This window comes from Kogia breviceps, chromosome 12, assembly GCF_026419965.1.
Source record: "Kogia breviceps isolate mKogBre1 chromosome 12, mKogBre1 haplotype 1, whole genome shotgun sequence".
NCBI classification, from domain to species: domain Eukaryota; kingdom Metazoa; phylum Chordata; class Mammalia; order Artiodactyla; family Physeteridae; genus Kogia; species Kogia breviceps.
Window position 1 is genome coordinate 41,322,194 of NC_081321.1, and position 13,616 is coordinate 41,335,809.

At 50.0% G+C, this 13,616-nt stretch overlaps 1 protein-coding gene across 7 annotated transcripts in view; it reads left to right on the plus strand.

Annotated features, from left to right (window-relative positions):
- The window catches only part of ACVR1B (activin A receptor type 1B), a 35,300-nt gene extending 23,852 nt beyond the window's left edge, over nt 1-11,448 (plus strand). For 4 of the 7 annotated variants that reach the window (XM_067009337.1, XM_067009339.1, XM_067009335.1 and 1 more), the window contains exons 5-9: nt 653-820; nt 1,828-1,984; nt 3,316-3,440; nt 6,703-6,833; nt 8,326-11,448. In XM_067009337.1, coding sequence (XP_066865438.1) covers nt 653-820; nt 1,828-1,984; nt 3,316-3,440; nt 6,703-6,833; nt 8,326-8,451 — 707 coding nt within the window. In that variant the 3' untranslated portion in view covers nt 8,452-11,448. The remainder of the gene's footprint in view (nt 1-652; nt 821-1,827; nt 1,985-3,315; nt 3,441-6,702; nt 6,834-8,325) is intronic. The other 3 variants (XR_010835811.1, XR_010835812.1, XM_067009336.1) reach the window with 3 other exon arrangements.
- Nucleotides 11,449-13,616: the final 2,168 nt, after the last annotated feature.

Below are 13,616 nucleotides of genomic sequence, written 5' to 3' on the forward strand. Positions count from 1 at the left end.
AGATGATAAGATTCCTCTCTGGAATACTTGTAAGTGTGCTCTTCATGCGTTGAAAAGCATTTTTGGCCTGGAACACAATAATGCACAAAGGAGCTCTTTCCTCCTCTCACAGAGAGCTCATAGCCTGGTAAGAGCAATGGACTTCAAGGACCTGCTACAAATGAGCCTGGCGCTCGGGTTGGGCTGTGCTCGAAGGGTCTTGGAGCACAGAGGAGGGCCTGCGAAGCCTTCCTTCTTGGCAGGGGTGGGTGCAGCCAGTCATGTTTCGATGAGCGGGTCTTGTCAGGATCAGAAGCAGCGTTGCAAAAGAAACAGATGATCCTGTTACTTTGCCTAAGCATGTGCTTCCTCTTCGGGGTGCCTCGCATTTCAAATTTGGGTGTAATCAGGGAGCGCGGTTCAGAATCCTACCTACGAGAAGTAAGGGAGCAGGTCTAAGAAAGAAAGGCTGTTCTGTCCTTCCTGGAGCCTAAAGCTGTGGACGGTGGTGGGTGAGACGGGCACGGAGGGACCTCAGGAGGTGTAGGGGCAGGGAGCGGGGAGTGCAGGGGTCTAACTGGGGTTTGTGTCACACACATACTCTTCCTTTCCTACCTTGACCTTCTTGCCGGTAGTTGTGCCTTTTCTGGAACTCCTCTGTGGTTCTCTGCAGATAACGGCACCTGGACACAACTGTGGCTTGTCTCCGACTATCATGAGCACGGCTCCCTGTTTGACTATCTAAACCGGTACACGGTGACCATCGAGGGGATGATTAAGCTGGCCTTGTCTGCTGCCAGCGGTCTGGCACACCTGCACATGGAGATTGTGGGCACCCAAGGTGAGTGGACCTCTCCCATCCCCACCGAGCTCCCAGAACTCCTTCTCACTGAGGATGCTGGATCTGGGCCTCAGGGACTGGGCTCTGGTCTAAGCGAGAGGAGCTTGGGCCTCACTCCGGCGAGAACAAGAGGTTGCCTCCGCCTTCAGAGCTCCTGGGGGGAACTCCTGACGGAAGTGTTGGTTGTTTGTCCCCAGAGGGCTGGCGTGGTTGTTGGTTGGGAGACTGGCGTTAACTGAGTGGTCATCTCAGACGCCCACGGTTCACTGCTAGAGGAAGGGACTGAGAAAATCGGATGAACTACTGTGCCGAGCCTCAGTTTAGTGAGTTCACACGCTCATCGTTGGGTCAGCTTGATGGGTTAGACACGGGGCTCTGCTAATTTAGGAGGGCCCTCCTGAAGGAAGACGACCTCGGGCACCCCTGCTTGTTGACTGACATCAGCTCTCTGGGAGCTCCTGGGGCTTGGCAGGTGGCACACTGCTCCTTGGTGCCTCGTCGACCGGGCAGCAGCTCTTGCTGCCTGTGACAGCAAACCAGCCACGAAAGTTTGACCCTGTTGCTAGGCTCTCCAGGGAAAGTAGCAGTCCTTACCTCCCCCGTTTGGTTCTGAGAACCTAGCTAGCATAGCAGCTTCTCTCTGAAGTCCTCAGCAATTCTATACGGGAGCTTATTAGTTCAGGGAAAGCGAGCAGGAGTAGTATTAATATAGTAATATTAGCTCATACTCATGCCCTTCTGAGCTCTTGACTTACCTAAGTTAATACAATACATTTAATCCTTACAACATTCCCATGAAGTAAGTACTGGTGTTTAGTCTCATTTTATGGATGAGAAGACCAATGCATCGACAGGTTAAGTTGCATTTCCAGGGTTACTGGGTTAGTGGGGAGCAAAACGAGGACTTGAACCCATACGTGTGGCTGCAGAGACTATGCTTTTAACACTTGTACTGTCCTTCTTTAAAGATCCCTGGGTTTTTTTTGTTTGTTTTTTTTCTCTGCTAGGGAAGCCTGGAATTGCTCATCGAGACTTAAAGTCAAAGAACATCTTGGTGAAGAAAAATGGCATGTGTGCCATCGCAGACCTGGGCCTGGCTGTCCGTCACGATGCAGTCACGGACACCATCGACATTGCCCCCAACCAGAGGGTGGGAACCAAACGGTAGGAAGGCCCTGGGCCTTTGCACTTGCCCGACACTTGTACTGAGTAGCCCTTGCCCATCTGCACGGGAGAAGGCAAAGTGGTCCTTACTCTGACAGCTGGCAGTTGAATTGAACACCTGTTCCCCACACTGGAAAGCCACACAGGTTGCATCGCGCAGATACAAGTGCCAGCGGCACAGCTCCAGAGGACCCTATACCCGTAGGTGCTGGTGCATTGGACAGGGGAGGCCATGGAGAAAGAGAACCTGGAGCAAGATTTAGAAGGGAGTTAGGCACCAGGCTTGGCTGGGGGAGAGGGAAAGTGTTGCAGTCTGAAGGGGTGGCCTGTGCAGGACCCTAGAGGAGGCAGGGAGCATGTTTTGCTTAGGGTGTAGAGAGCAGGTTTGCCAAGCTAGAGCACAGGTAGTCCAGGGTGGAGATGAGGGACCCCCGTAAGGATTATGGGCCTCCTTCCCGCGTCATAGAGAAGTGAAGTAAGAAATAAGGAACATGGCATACCCTGGTCTAATGGTTAAGACTCCGAGCACTCACTGCCGAGGGCCTGGGTTCAATCCCTGGTCGGGGAACTAAGATCCCACAGGCCTCATGGCATGGCCAAAAAAAAAAGGAAATAAGGAACAGATTGACTGTGACTCCAGATCGACTTCACGAGCTGGAAATGCAACTTTTCATAGGATGGAAGAGGAGGGCTGTTTCTCTGCTGAGTCTCAGTGAATTTCACTAATTGTGCTGCTGCTTTTTTTCCCCCTTCCTTTTGACCTGAATGATTGCAGCCACCCAGGCCCCAAAGTGTGAGGCCTGAGGTGAGCGGATTTGCCTTCTGTGGGAAGTGGGGAGTGGCTCAAGCAGTACTCATGAACTAACTGAGTGGGCCTCTGATGACTATCTAGAATTAATTCTCACTTAACCTGCACGGGTAAGATAACAAAAGAAGTTCAGACTGAAATTTAAGCTCAACCCATTATTGGCTGCATTGAATAAAGTCCAAGCCCCCAGTAGCAGCCAGATATTATGTACTGTTCCTGCTCTGTGACCTGCAGTACACATACCTCTGCCAAGAAATCAAAACATGCTTAAAATAAATCTTGGCGGTTAAAAAATAGAGGTAGAAATAAGAGTAGGCTAGTATTACCAAGCCTTGCTAAGGTGTTTAGATTCGAATCCAAAGCCTGGGAGTTTGCAATAATAAGAATCCCTCACTTCCTCCTCCCCAAGGGGCTGTCTTGGGGTGATGCTGTCGCACATTCAGGGGGCCCTTGAATCAGTACTTTGAGTTGAGAAAGAAGTCATCATTTTCTATGCATGATCACATTTCCTTTGCTGTTGCAGATACATGGCCCCTGAAGTACTTGATGAAACCATCAACATGAAGCACTTCGACTCCTTTAAGTGTGCTGATATCTATGCCCTTGGGCTCGTGTACTGGGAGATTGCTCGAAGATGCAACTCTGGAGGTACCTTTCTTCTTGCCTTCTCTGGCTCCTACCTCACAGTCCAGAGTGCTGGACCACCTGAGGGGCCAGTGTTTTCCTGCCTTCTTTCTCCTAACAGCCTGTCAGATGCCTATAGCACCAGAACCCGTCACACTTAGGGTTCTCATCCAAGAGGAGGGCGGGGACCGGGGAGCAGCAGGGCTAAGAGTGTGTTTACTCTTTGGGCCAGCTTGTTGAATAGTGTTTTATGCTGTGGTGACCGTTCCGGGGACTCATTTGGGCATTTGGGGGTTTTTTTTTTGGTAACACATTGTCTTTATTGGTCTTTCAAGGTTGGGAAAGCCCTGGGTAGGAATAGCACAGGACTAATGTAGGGGTCTCTTTTACAAAGGAGGCAGGGTATTCTAACACACTGGCTCTCAAGCCATGTTCCTGGGGAATGTGGGGTTTCATTGATAAAATAATAGTGGTGATTTCTCAATTTGTGGGAGAGAGCTTACTAATGCATAGAATTTTCTCACATTGAGTTTTTTCTTAGGCAGTTTTCTCTTAAGTCTTTGGCATTTGCAAGTGTTCAACCACATCAGAACTCAATGAAAGGTAGTATCAGATTTAGCAGAAAACATTTTTTATCATCAGCTTAGTATATCAGAATTTTATGGTGACTTCCAAGTATTCTGCCACATGATCAAGTTCAAGAACCACTAGAACCCTGCCCTCAGCCATTTATCTTTGATGTAGGAGATTCCAGGTCAGTGGATGTGAATTAAATTAAATTAATTAAAAAGAACTGATGGGGCTTCCCTGGTGGCGCAGTGGTTGAGAGTCCGCCTGCCGATGCAGGGGACACGAGTTCGTGCCCCGGTCTGGGAAGATCCCACATGCCGCAGAGCGGCTGGGCCCGTGAGCCATGGCCGCTGAGCCTGTGCTTCCGGAGTCTGTGCTCTGCAGCGGGAGAGGCCACAGCAGTGAGAGGCCTGCGTACCGCAAAAAAAAAACAAAAAAACACAAAAACTGATGAGTGTTCCAGCAGAGCCCTTTTCTGTATTTTACTGCCTTTTTCCATTTTTGATACATTTGGTAAGATCCAAATTATGGAGGAGGCACCCAGATATTGTACATCTTAAATTTTGATCATGATATACAGATAAAACAGATCAAGATAAATCTGGTCACACAGGTCTGTGTGGGTACTGTTATTGTCACCCTTTTGCAGATGAAGAAGATGAGTCACAGATTAGGTGATTTATCCAAGGTCACACCACTAATAAACTAGGATTCAGACTCTGGTAGACCAAGGCCAGAGTTTAAGCTAATTGCTCCTTAGATAATTAACAAAGTCAGACTCCATTTAAAAATCTGTCCTGGGACTTCCCTGGTAGTGCAGTGGACAAGACTCCGTGCTCCCAATGCAGGGGGGCCCAGGTTCGCTCCCTGGTCAGGGAACTAGATCCCACGTGCATGCTGCTACTAAGAGTTCGCATGCCACAACTAAGGAGCCCTCCTGCCGCAACTAAGGAGTCAGCGAGCCGCAACTAAGGAGCCCACGTGCCACAACTAAGGAGCCAGCGAGCTGCAACTAAGGAGCCCGCCAGCCGCTACTAAGACCCAGCACAACCAAATAAATAAATAAATATTTTTTAGAAATAATAAAATAAATGCTAATCTAAAAAAATAAATAAAAATAAAAATCTGTCCCATCAGCTCAGAACAGCAGAATTTTTTCTGGAAAAAGGCATAAGAAAGTTACATTGGATTTTTTTAAATTAACTTTTTATTATGGAAAATATTTCAGTTTGTAGCTCTAGAAGATAAGGACTTCAAAAATATAGTACTATTATCACACTTTAAAAAACGGACAGTAATTCTTAGTATCGTATAACATTAGCCAGTGTTGAGATTTCCCCAATTGTCTGCGAATTTTTTTAAAAAAACAGCTTGTTAAATCAGGGTTTAAATAATGTCTATCCACTGCAGTTGATTGATATAACTCTCAAGTCTCATAATCTACAGGTTACCCCTCAATTTTTTTCTTCTGCAGTTTTTTGGTTTTTGTTTTTTTTTTTTTTAAGATTTATTATTTATTTATTTATTTTTATTTTATTTTTGGCTGTGTCGGGTCTTAGTTGCGGCATGCGGGATCTTTGTTGAGGCACCCGGGATCTTTTTGTTGCGGCGTGCAGGTTTTCTCTCTCTAGTTGTGGCGTGCGGGTTTTTTCTCTCTCTAGTTGTGGCACGCAGGCTCCAGGGTGCGTGGGCTCTGTAGTTTGCGGCACACGGGCTCTCTAGTTGAGGCTCGAGAGCTCAGTAGTTGTGGCGCATGGGCTTAGTTGCCCCACGGCATGTGCGATCTTAGTTCCCCGACCAGGAGTCGAACCCTCATCCCCTGCATTGTAAGGTGGATTCTTTACCACTGGAACACCAGGTCAAGTCCCTTCTCCTGCAGTTTTCAAAATTGGAGAATCCAGGTCCTTTGTCCTGTAGGGTTTCCCTGTCTAGATTTTCCAGATAGCCTCTTATGGAATTCACACGTTCTACTGTTTCTGTGAATTTCCTATGAGAGTTCCATCTAAAGACTAGAATCATTTTTTTCCACAAAAATCCTTCTGTTAAGAGACACATATAATGGTGGTTATCTCTCTTTTTGTGATGTTAACAGCTATTGTTGATCATTGTCCAAATCCAAATTTATTAGAGGTTGAAAAATGCCAGTATTCCAATCGTGTCAAACTTCATGTATTAGCTAGATTTTTTTCTTTAAAGAGAAACTTCCCCTGTTGTCTATTTGGTTACCAAGATGTTTAATTTGAAGAGGAAAGGCAGGAAAAATACTTGATTCTTTCCATTTATTTGCCATTTTTCAAAATAATGAGTTTATTCCCTATCATCCTACAAAGGTGACTGAGGTTTTGGTTTATTTGTTTGTTTTTAGTGTCATCATGAACTGGTGATTTAAAATATTTGTTTCCATTGAAGTCATAGGTCTTACTGTTGCTTAAATGTTCTCATCTTTGGCCAGTTGGGAGCTTTTCAGGTCGGTACATTTTGACATGGCCTCAGTAGTCTTTGATAGTTTCCTTGCTTTTTGTTATGAAAAAGATATTCCTGGCTAATCCTGTGTGTCTCTTGTCCCATACCTAGCATTGACCAGGCTCTCCAAGGAGCCCTAGTTCCTCTTAGTGGGAAGTGGTATTTACAGATCACAACATGGGTGTTGTCATTGGCTTTTGAGTAATCTCTTCCTTCTTTTGATAACTCCGGTGGACGTTTTCTTTTCTCCCAGGAGTCCATGAGGAATATCAGCTGCCATATTATGACCTAGTGCCCTCTGACCCTTCCATTGAGGAGATGCGGAAGGTCGTATGCGACCAGAAGCTCCGCCCCAACATCCCCAACTGGTGGCAGAGTTATGAGGTGGGAAGCTCCCCTCTCTCCTGTGGCCTTTCTGTCTGCCCGATTTCTCTCCCTTAGAAAAGGGTTTGCCGAAAATGGGGCCAACCCCAGGGCTACCCCCTGAGCATGTCGGTTATTACAAACTATTATGTGCTGTTGTGTTATAGACTGACCCCTTGTCCTGGGCACTGTAGGGTCCCCTTTGGAATTGACAGCCTAGAAGAAGAAAAAGGCTTGGTCCCAGGACACAGATAAGAGACAAAACAAAGACTGAGCGGGAGCTGTTAGACCTGTCCAACTAGAAAAATGGCTCTGGAGCCACAGGGGTGAGCTGAGTTTCGTGGAAGAGTTAAGAAGAGGTGTCCACGAAGGGTGTAGAAGAATGAGGGGGTGGGAGTCAGTGAGAAGACATGTCTGCGAGGGCCGTGGCCTTTCTAAAAACTTGGAAACGAGGAGGGTGTAGAGAATTTGGATTGGGGAGTGATGGTGGATGAAGCGGGGAGGGGATGACATTCTATGGAAATAATAGAAATGAGGACAAATTTATGATCTAGATTCCTAATAAACATCGGAGTTGTGGGGTCTTAGAGTCTTTGGCGGCACAGGGTTTGCTCAGCCAGTGCTCTTGGGCCTCCTTGTCACTCGTGGCTCTGCTTTAAGGAGTGTAACCGCTGGAGGGCAGGCGTGCATTGAAGAATGGAATTACTGAGCTCACGTTTTGATGGAGCCTCCTCTTTGCCTGACAGAGCAGCCTTTTCCAAAATGTTCCTTGGAAAACCCTCAGGCTTTATTCACTTCAGAGGGTGAGGGGAGCAGAAAGAGCTGGTCTTCAGCTGCCCGCACCCCACTCCCTCTTCAGTCGGGGCTGTTTGTGTGTTGGGACTCCGCTAGGGAAAACGGGTCCCACACTGATAAAAGGAATCTGCAAAACACTGGCCTGAGACAGCAGTCTGGGGACTTCGTAGCCCTCCACAGGTGACCTTCCAGGTCCACCCCTTGGCTGCCCCTGGCCTGTGTCTCCCGGGCCCTGGCCGTGAGCTTCTGCCTCTGACGAGGCTGCCTCTCAGGGGCTGCTGCCTCCTCCTCCTCCACCACCCTGTCTCTGCACGTGAACGTGGGGTCACAGCCACGTGTGTGCTCATGCTGGGGGATGTCCCTGCTGTGCCTGGCACGTGCGCTACTTTAAAAAAAACAGTCGGTAAACAGTCATAAACACGGATACTCAAACCTTCCAGAAATGATTTTCAGATCACAGGCCGTTGCAGGTATTTCTCTCAGGATCACCCAGACGCCGGGGAGTGGCTGACCAACCATGCTTTCCGAGAAGGTCCCCCTCCCCAGGCTGTCCCTTAAGGAAGGGAGAGCCCAGGGCAGGGGGTGGGAGGTGGGCGGAGCTTGGGGGCATTTCCCTGGGGTCCGAAGGAGGATGGGTGGGGGAGACAGCTGCCTGGGGACCAGGAAGGCTTCAATGGGGGCGGGGGCAAGCTCGAGTGACGGCGGGGTCTCTGTGCAGGCACTGCGGGTGATGGGGAAGATGATGCGGGAGTGCTGGTACGCCAACGGCGCAGCCCGCCTGACCGCGCTGCGCATCAAGAAGACCCTCTCCCAGCTCAGCGTGCAGGAGGACGTGAAGATCTAGCTGCCCCTCCCCACACGCTGCCGGGCAACGGGACCTACAGCTGAGCTGCCGTGTTGGGTGTCCGATGGAGGCCTACCTCTCGTTTCTGCCCAGCCCTCTGTGGCCAGGAGCCTGGCCCACAAGAGGGACAGAGCCCGGGAGACTCGCTCACTCCCACATTGGGTTTGAGACACAGACACCTTTTATATTTACCTCCTAGTGGCACGGAGCCTCTGAGAGCAAATGGTGTGGAGAACTCAGTGCCACAGCCTGGGCCGGCTGTAGTGGGAAGTTCTGCAAAGCCCGGCGCACCTGGCGAGAAGCCTGGCGTGGTGACGGGCGGCCTCGGAGGGCCCGGGAGGAGCAAGTGTGGCCCCTGCTGAGCGGCACCGAGGGCTTTCCTCTGGGACCAGCCCCAGCGCAGCGAGGCAGCCCGGGGAACCAGAAGGTTGGCCCCTCTCGGCACCGCCGGGCCTCGTGCTCCCCTCCGCCCCATCGGGACACCTGGAGGGACTGCCAGTGCCCGTCTGTCCAGCTGTGTATGCATGTGCCGAGGTGCGTCCCCTGTTGTGCCTGGTCTGTGCCACGCCCTTACACGTGTGTGTGTGTGTGCGCGCGCGCGCGTGTGTGTGTGTGTGTGTCTGTAGGTGCGCACTTAACCTGCTTGAGCTTTCTGTGCATGTGCAGGTCAGGGGTGTGGTCGTCTTGCCAGCTCTGCGTGCTGGGGCCTCTGTTCAGTAGTGAGCAGCGTCTGGTTTCCCTGGTGCCCCTCCCGGAGGTCTTCCTCCCCTCCCTTCCAGAAGCCCCACTCCACGGTGGGTCTCCCTCCCCTGTGTCGCCTGGCCCTCCTTCTCCATTTCAGACTGTGGAACCAAAGCTGGCCTGGTTGTCCGTGGCGGGCAAGGCTTTGGGGTCCAAATGTAAGGGAGGCGGGCTGGGATGGGCAGGGAGAGAATCTTGGTGGAAGTCTGGGGTGTTGTGGTCAGCGGCCACCGTGGGAAATGAGCCAGCCTAAGGGCATTGTCCTCGGCAGCGTCAAGGAAGGGCCGAGGAATTTGAAGCCCAGTTCTTGGGACTCAGATCGGAATGTCTCATCTGTCTTTCATATCCCAGATTCTGGAAACAGCAGTGTATATTTTTGGTGGTAGTGGATTTAGGGTGGGGAAGGGAAGGGGGGGCAAGGAGTGGGGAGGGAGTCTGGGGCGGGAGGGAGGCATCTGCATGGGTCTTTTACTGGATTATCTGATCACGGTGGAGGGAAGATGTGAGACTTGCATCCACTTCAGGGGCTTTACTAAAGGGAACAGCCCGAGCTGAACCTGTTGTTTAACCGAGTGTAGTATTTAACGACGTCTGGAAGCACGGTTGTGGGTGGTGATTCCGTCAGCATATCTTAGGTATATATTAACTTTGAAGCCATAACTTAACTGGAGTGGTTTGGTTTTCTTTTCTTTCCTTTTTTTTTTTTTTTTTTTTAATTTAATTGGGAGGGTCTGGATTTTAACTTTTTTTAAATATTGTTAAGTTTTTATAAAAGGAAAACCATCTCTATGTGATGATTACCTCTCAATCTATTTGTTTTTAAGGAAATCCCTATAAAAACAACCACAAAAAAAATGCTTCAATCAAACGCACACAGCTCAATCACACTGGAAATGTCTGTCCTTGTACCTGAGCCTGCTCCCCCCACCCAGCAGCAAGAGTTCCTCTGCCCTGGGGGTTGGTCTCGCTTGCGTTCTGCCTCCCCTCCCAGTTCCACAAGTGGGTTTTGCACTGGGGCCCTAGCCTTCTGTGCGTTGTCCAGCAGGTTGCAGCTTCTCCTGCAGGCGTTCACGCTACAGACATCGCTGGGAACCTGCTGGATGCCAGGCAGTGCGCCGGGTGCTGGGAGATACAGCTGTGAACAAGACAGGCTTGGGTCCTACCCTTGGAGCACCGACCATGGAACCCATTCAAGTTAGTGGGTGACTGTTTTGAGACCAGAAGTTTTCGTAGTTGCTTCTGAGCCTTTTGAGCCTGGAGTGATTGCTCTTATATAAGACCACTAAGGAGTGAGGCTGCCCACCTGTCCCCCACCAGAGAGGCCGGGCGGTGAGAACCCCCCCAGTCGCTGCGTTCATCCGGAGCCCCCTTCCTGCCCCCCCGGGGGGGGGCACAGACTGTGTGCAGCCTCAGAGCATCCCTGCCTCCAGCCCAGCGATTCTCTGCCAAAGCTTGTGGAGGAGGGGAGAGCCCTCCCCCGACTTCCATTGGTCTCCCCAGTGCCCTGGCCTTCCTATTTATTTTCCTGCTGTATCGCTTCTTTCCTTGCGTTAAAGGAGATCTTCCCCTAACCCTCTGAGCCAAATTACTGGCTACTGAGTAATTTCCCTCGAATACCAATTGTGTCATTAGGGGGGCCTTCTTTCCCCACCCCTGCCGACGCCCCATCTGTCCGCCCTGCGGCAGAACTTGGCGGCTCAGAGGAGATGACTGAACTCAGAGTCCCCTCCCCCCGCCGCAGCCAGCCTCTGGGATCTGCCAACACTCCTTGACCCAGGGACTCCCAAGCCACTAGCCCACTCCCCCGGTGGCCCTGCTCTCCCCACCACACACTCCTCCTTCTCCACCTCCGGGGAAGACTGAGTAGTTTTGGGGGGAAGCTCCCAACCCCACCGCCACCACTCTTAACCCAAGAGTTAGGAGTGAGAGAGTTGGGAAGAAACTAAAGCCGTGGTTTTGGCCCCCTGAGGCTAACCCTGATCCATAGGGCTACCTGCACCTCTGGATTCTGGATTCACAGACCAAGTCCAAGCCCGTTCTTAGGTTGCCGTCAAGGCCCCCGAACGGCATTCTCGGTACTTCTGTTTGTTTTTGTACATTTTATTAGAATGGACTGTAAAATAGCCACTTAGACACTTTACCTCTTCAGTATGCAAATGTAAATAAGTTGTAATATAGGAAATCTTTTGTTTTAATATAAGAATGAGCCTGTCCAATTTCTGCTGTACATTATTAAAGTTTTATTCACAGAGCTTTTCTGGTGCCATCTGTTGTACATCTGTGGACTGGCTGCCCAGCCTTTATCAGAGGAGAGTTGGGCAGGTGCTTCAGGTAGCGTCCCTCCCGCCACTTGCTGGGGTACGACGTTAACACCAGCCGCAGCAGGTCATGTCAGAAGAGGACCCTGTCGGAACATCCGGGGTCTTCCTGAGGCTGTTCCTCTGTGTTTCATGGAGGGAGGGCCTGGCGTGTGAGAGGGAGCGGAGGACGAACTCAACACCTTTTCCTGGGCTTTGACTGTGTTTGTCTTTGTCTTTTAGCATTTTTCTCTTTGTATAAAAGAGGGTCTTGATCCTGGTAAGTCACAAACCACCCAGTCTTGAAGGCAGCCTGGGCCCTCCTCAGTTTTAGCTTTCCCCCTCCTGACTTGGAGTATAAATGTGAATTGGGGGTTGGCCAAGCGACTTTGAGATGGGAGTCTTCAGTGGTGACTCCGGGGTTTTCAGTGTGTGGGTGGCTGTGAGGAACAGCCCTAACCCAATATCTCTAGGCTGAGGAACCAAGAGAGCAAGTCCTAGAATCATAGACTCTCAGGTTTAGATGGGACTCCAGTGGTCCAGCACCCATCAGGCACCTGACCTCCCCCACTGCATCCCTGCCAAATGGCGTGGACCTCGTGCTGTAACACTCAGGACCACAACCTCCACCTGCCGGCCATCTGCTCAGTGAACAGCTCTTCCTTACATAGAACTGGGAAACCTCCCTGTGACTTCTCTCCAAGATGGTTCAGAGCACTTATTCTTCTCTTCCATATAAGGTCCCTTAAAATACTTGAAGGCAGCTGTTACGTTACTATGAATCTGGCAAAGCTTAGGGTTTCTTCAGTTATTATTAGCAGATACTTATTAAAAAGTTACTGTGTGGGACTTCCCTGGCGGTCCGGTGGTTAAGACTCCGCGCTTTCACTGCAGGGGGCATGGGTTTGATCCCTGGTTGGGGAACTAAGATTCCTCATGCTGTGCAGCGGCAAAAAAAAAAAAAAAAAAAAAAAAATGTTATTCTGTGCTACGCAGTGTGCCAAAATTGGCTTTACGTACGTGAACTGCTTTCATCCTCAAAACAATGTATGAGATTGGATTAGGAAACTGAGGGTTAGAGAAAACAAATAAATTGCCCACATAGCTCACAAGGGTGGAGAAGACCTTGGGTCCAGGGTGTCTGGCCAGAGACTGCAGCCCCTCAGCCTCTGCACATCCTGCCTCCATGGCGCCATGCCCTTCCCCCACGCCGGCTGCTCTCCGAGAACCTGGCTCAAGCCTGGGGCCACGGAGGGCACATGACATTCCACCCAGGCATTCACTGGCAGCACAGACTAGAACGAGAATCCCAGACTCTGCTTGTCACCTTCAGGTCACATCCCAGGACTGCATCTTATGTTTGGGTTGAGTAAAATCCAGCCCCCCTTCCTCTTTCCAGTATATGAGAAGTTGGTATTTTGAACTCAAGTACAGGACCTTCTATGCCTTATATGTTTACCCTGTTAAATTTTACCACAGAACCTGTCCATTGCTGCAGCCCGTCGATATTTTAGAATTCTGGTTGTTGCCGAGAGTTTTCCATTGTCCTCCCATCTGAGACTGCTGGGCCGGAGAAAATCAAGTAACTTACCTCTAGAAGTTGGCTCTAAGTTTGGCATATATCCTAGTAACCCAGAGTGGCTGCTAATTAAATTGTCCTTGCACCCTGGCCATAATTCTTTTTGGACAAAGATGACAGTAGAATCCCAAGTACCTTGTTGAAGTGGCAAGGTATTCTTGTGGCTGCTGCACCTCTTTGATCTGTCTGTCGGAAGGAGAGGTTAAGTGGCTTGTAGTGGATCTCAACCCAGTTCAAAGGCCAATCAATGATCAGACATCTTGCCAGGCATGGACCTAAAATTCACTAGGCTATGGATTGCAGGTTCAACCTTACCGTTTTGAAAATCAGGAAGGCAGCAATTCTGGGACCTCTTCATGTGCCCTCGAAGGTTACTAACGTTTCACCTTTGTAAGGCCCACGACCCAGGAGACCTGCGTTCATTTAATGGTGTATCACTAGGGGTTTTGTTTCACACATTTTAAATTTCTGTCCCCACCCGCTACCCCAGGCCATGTCTTCTGATCTATAGTCTGGAGAACGTGCTTGCTAAATACAACCAAAACAAA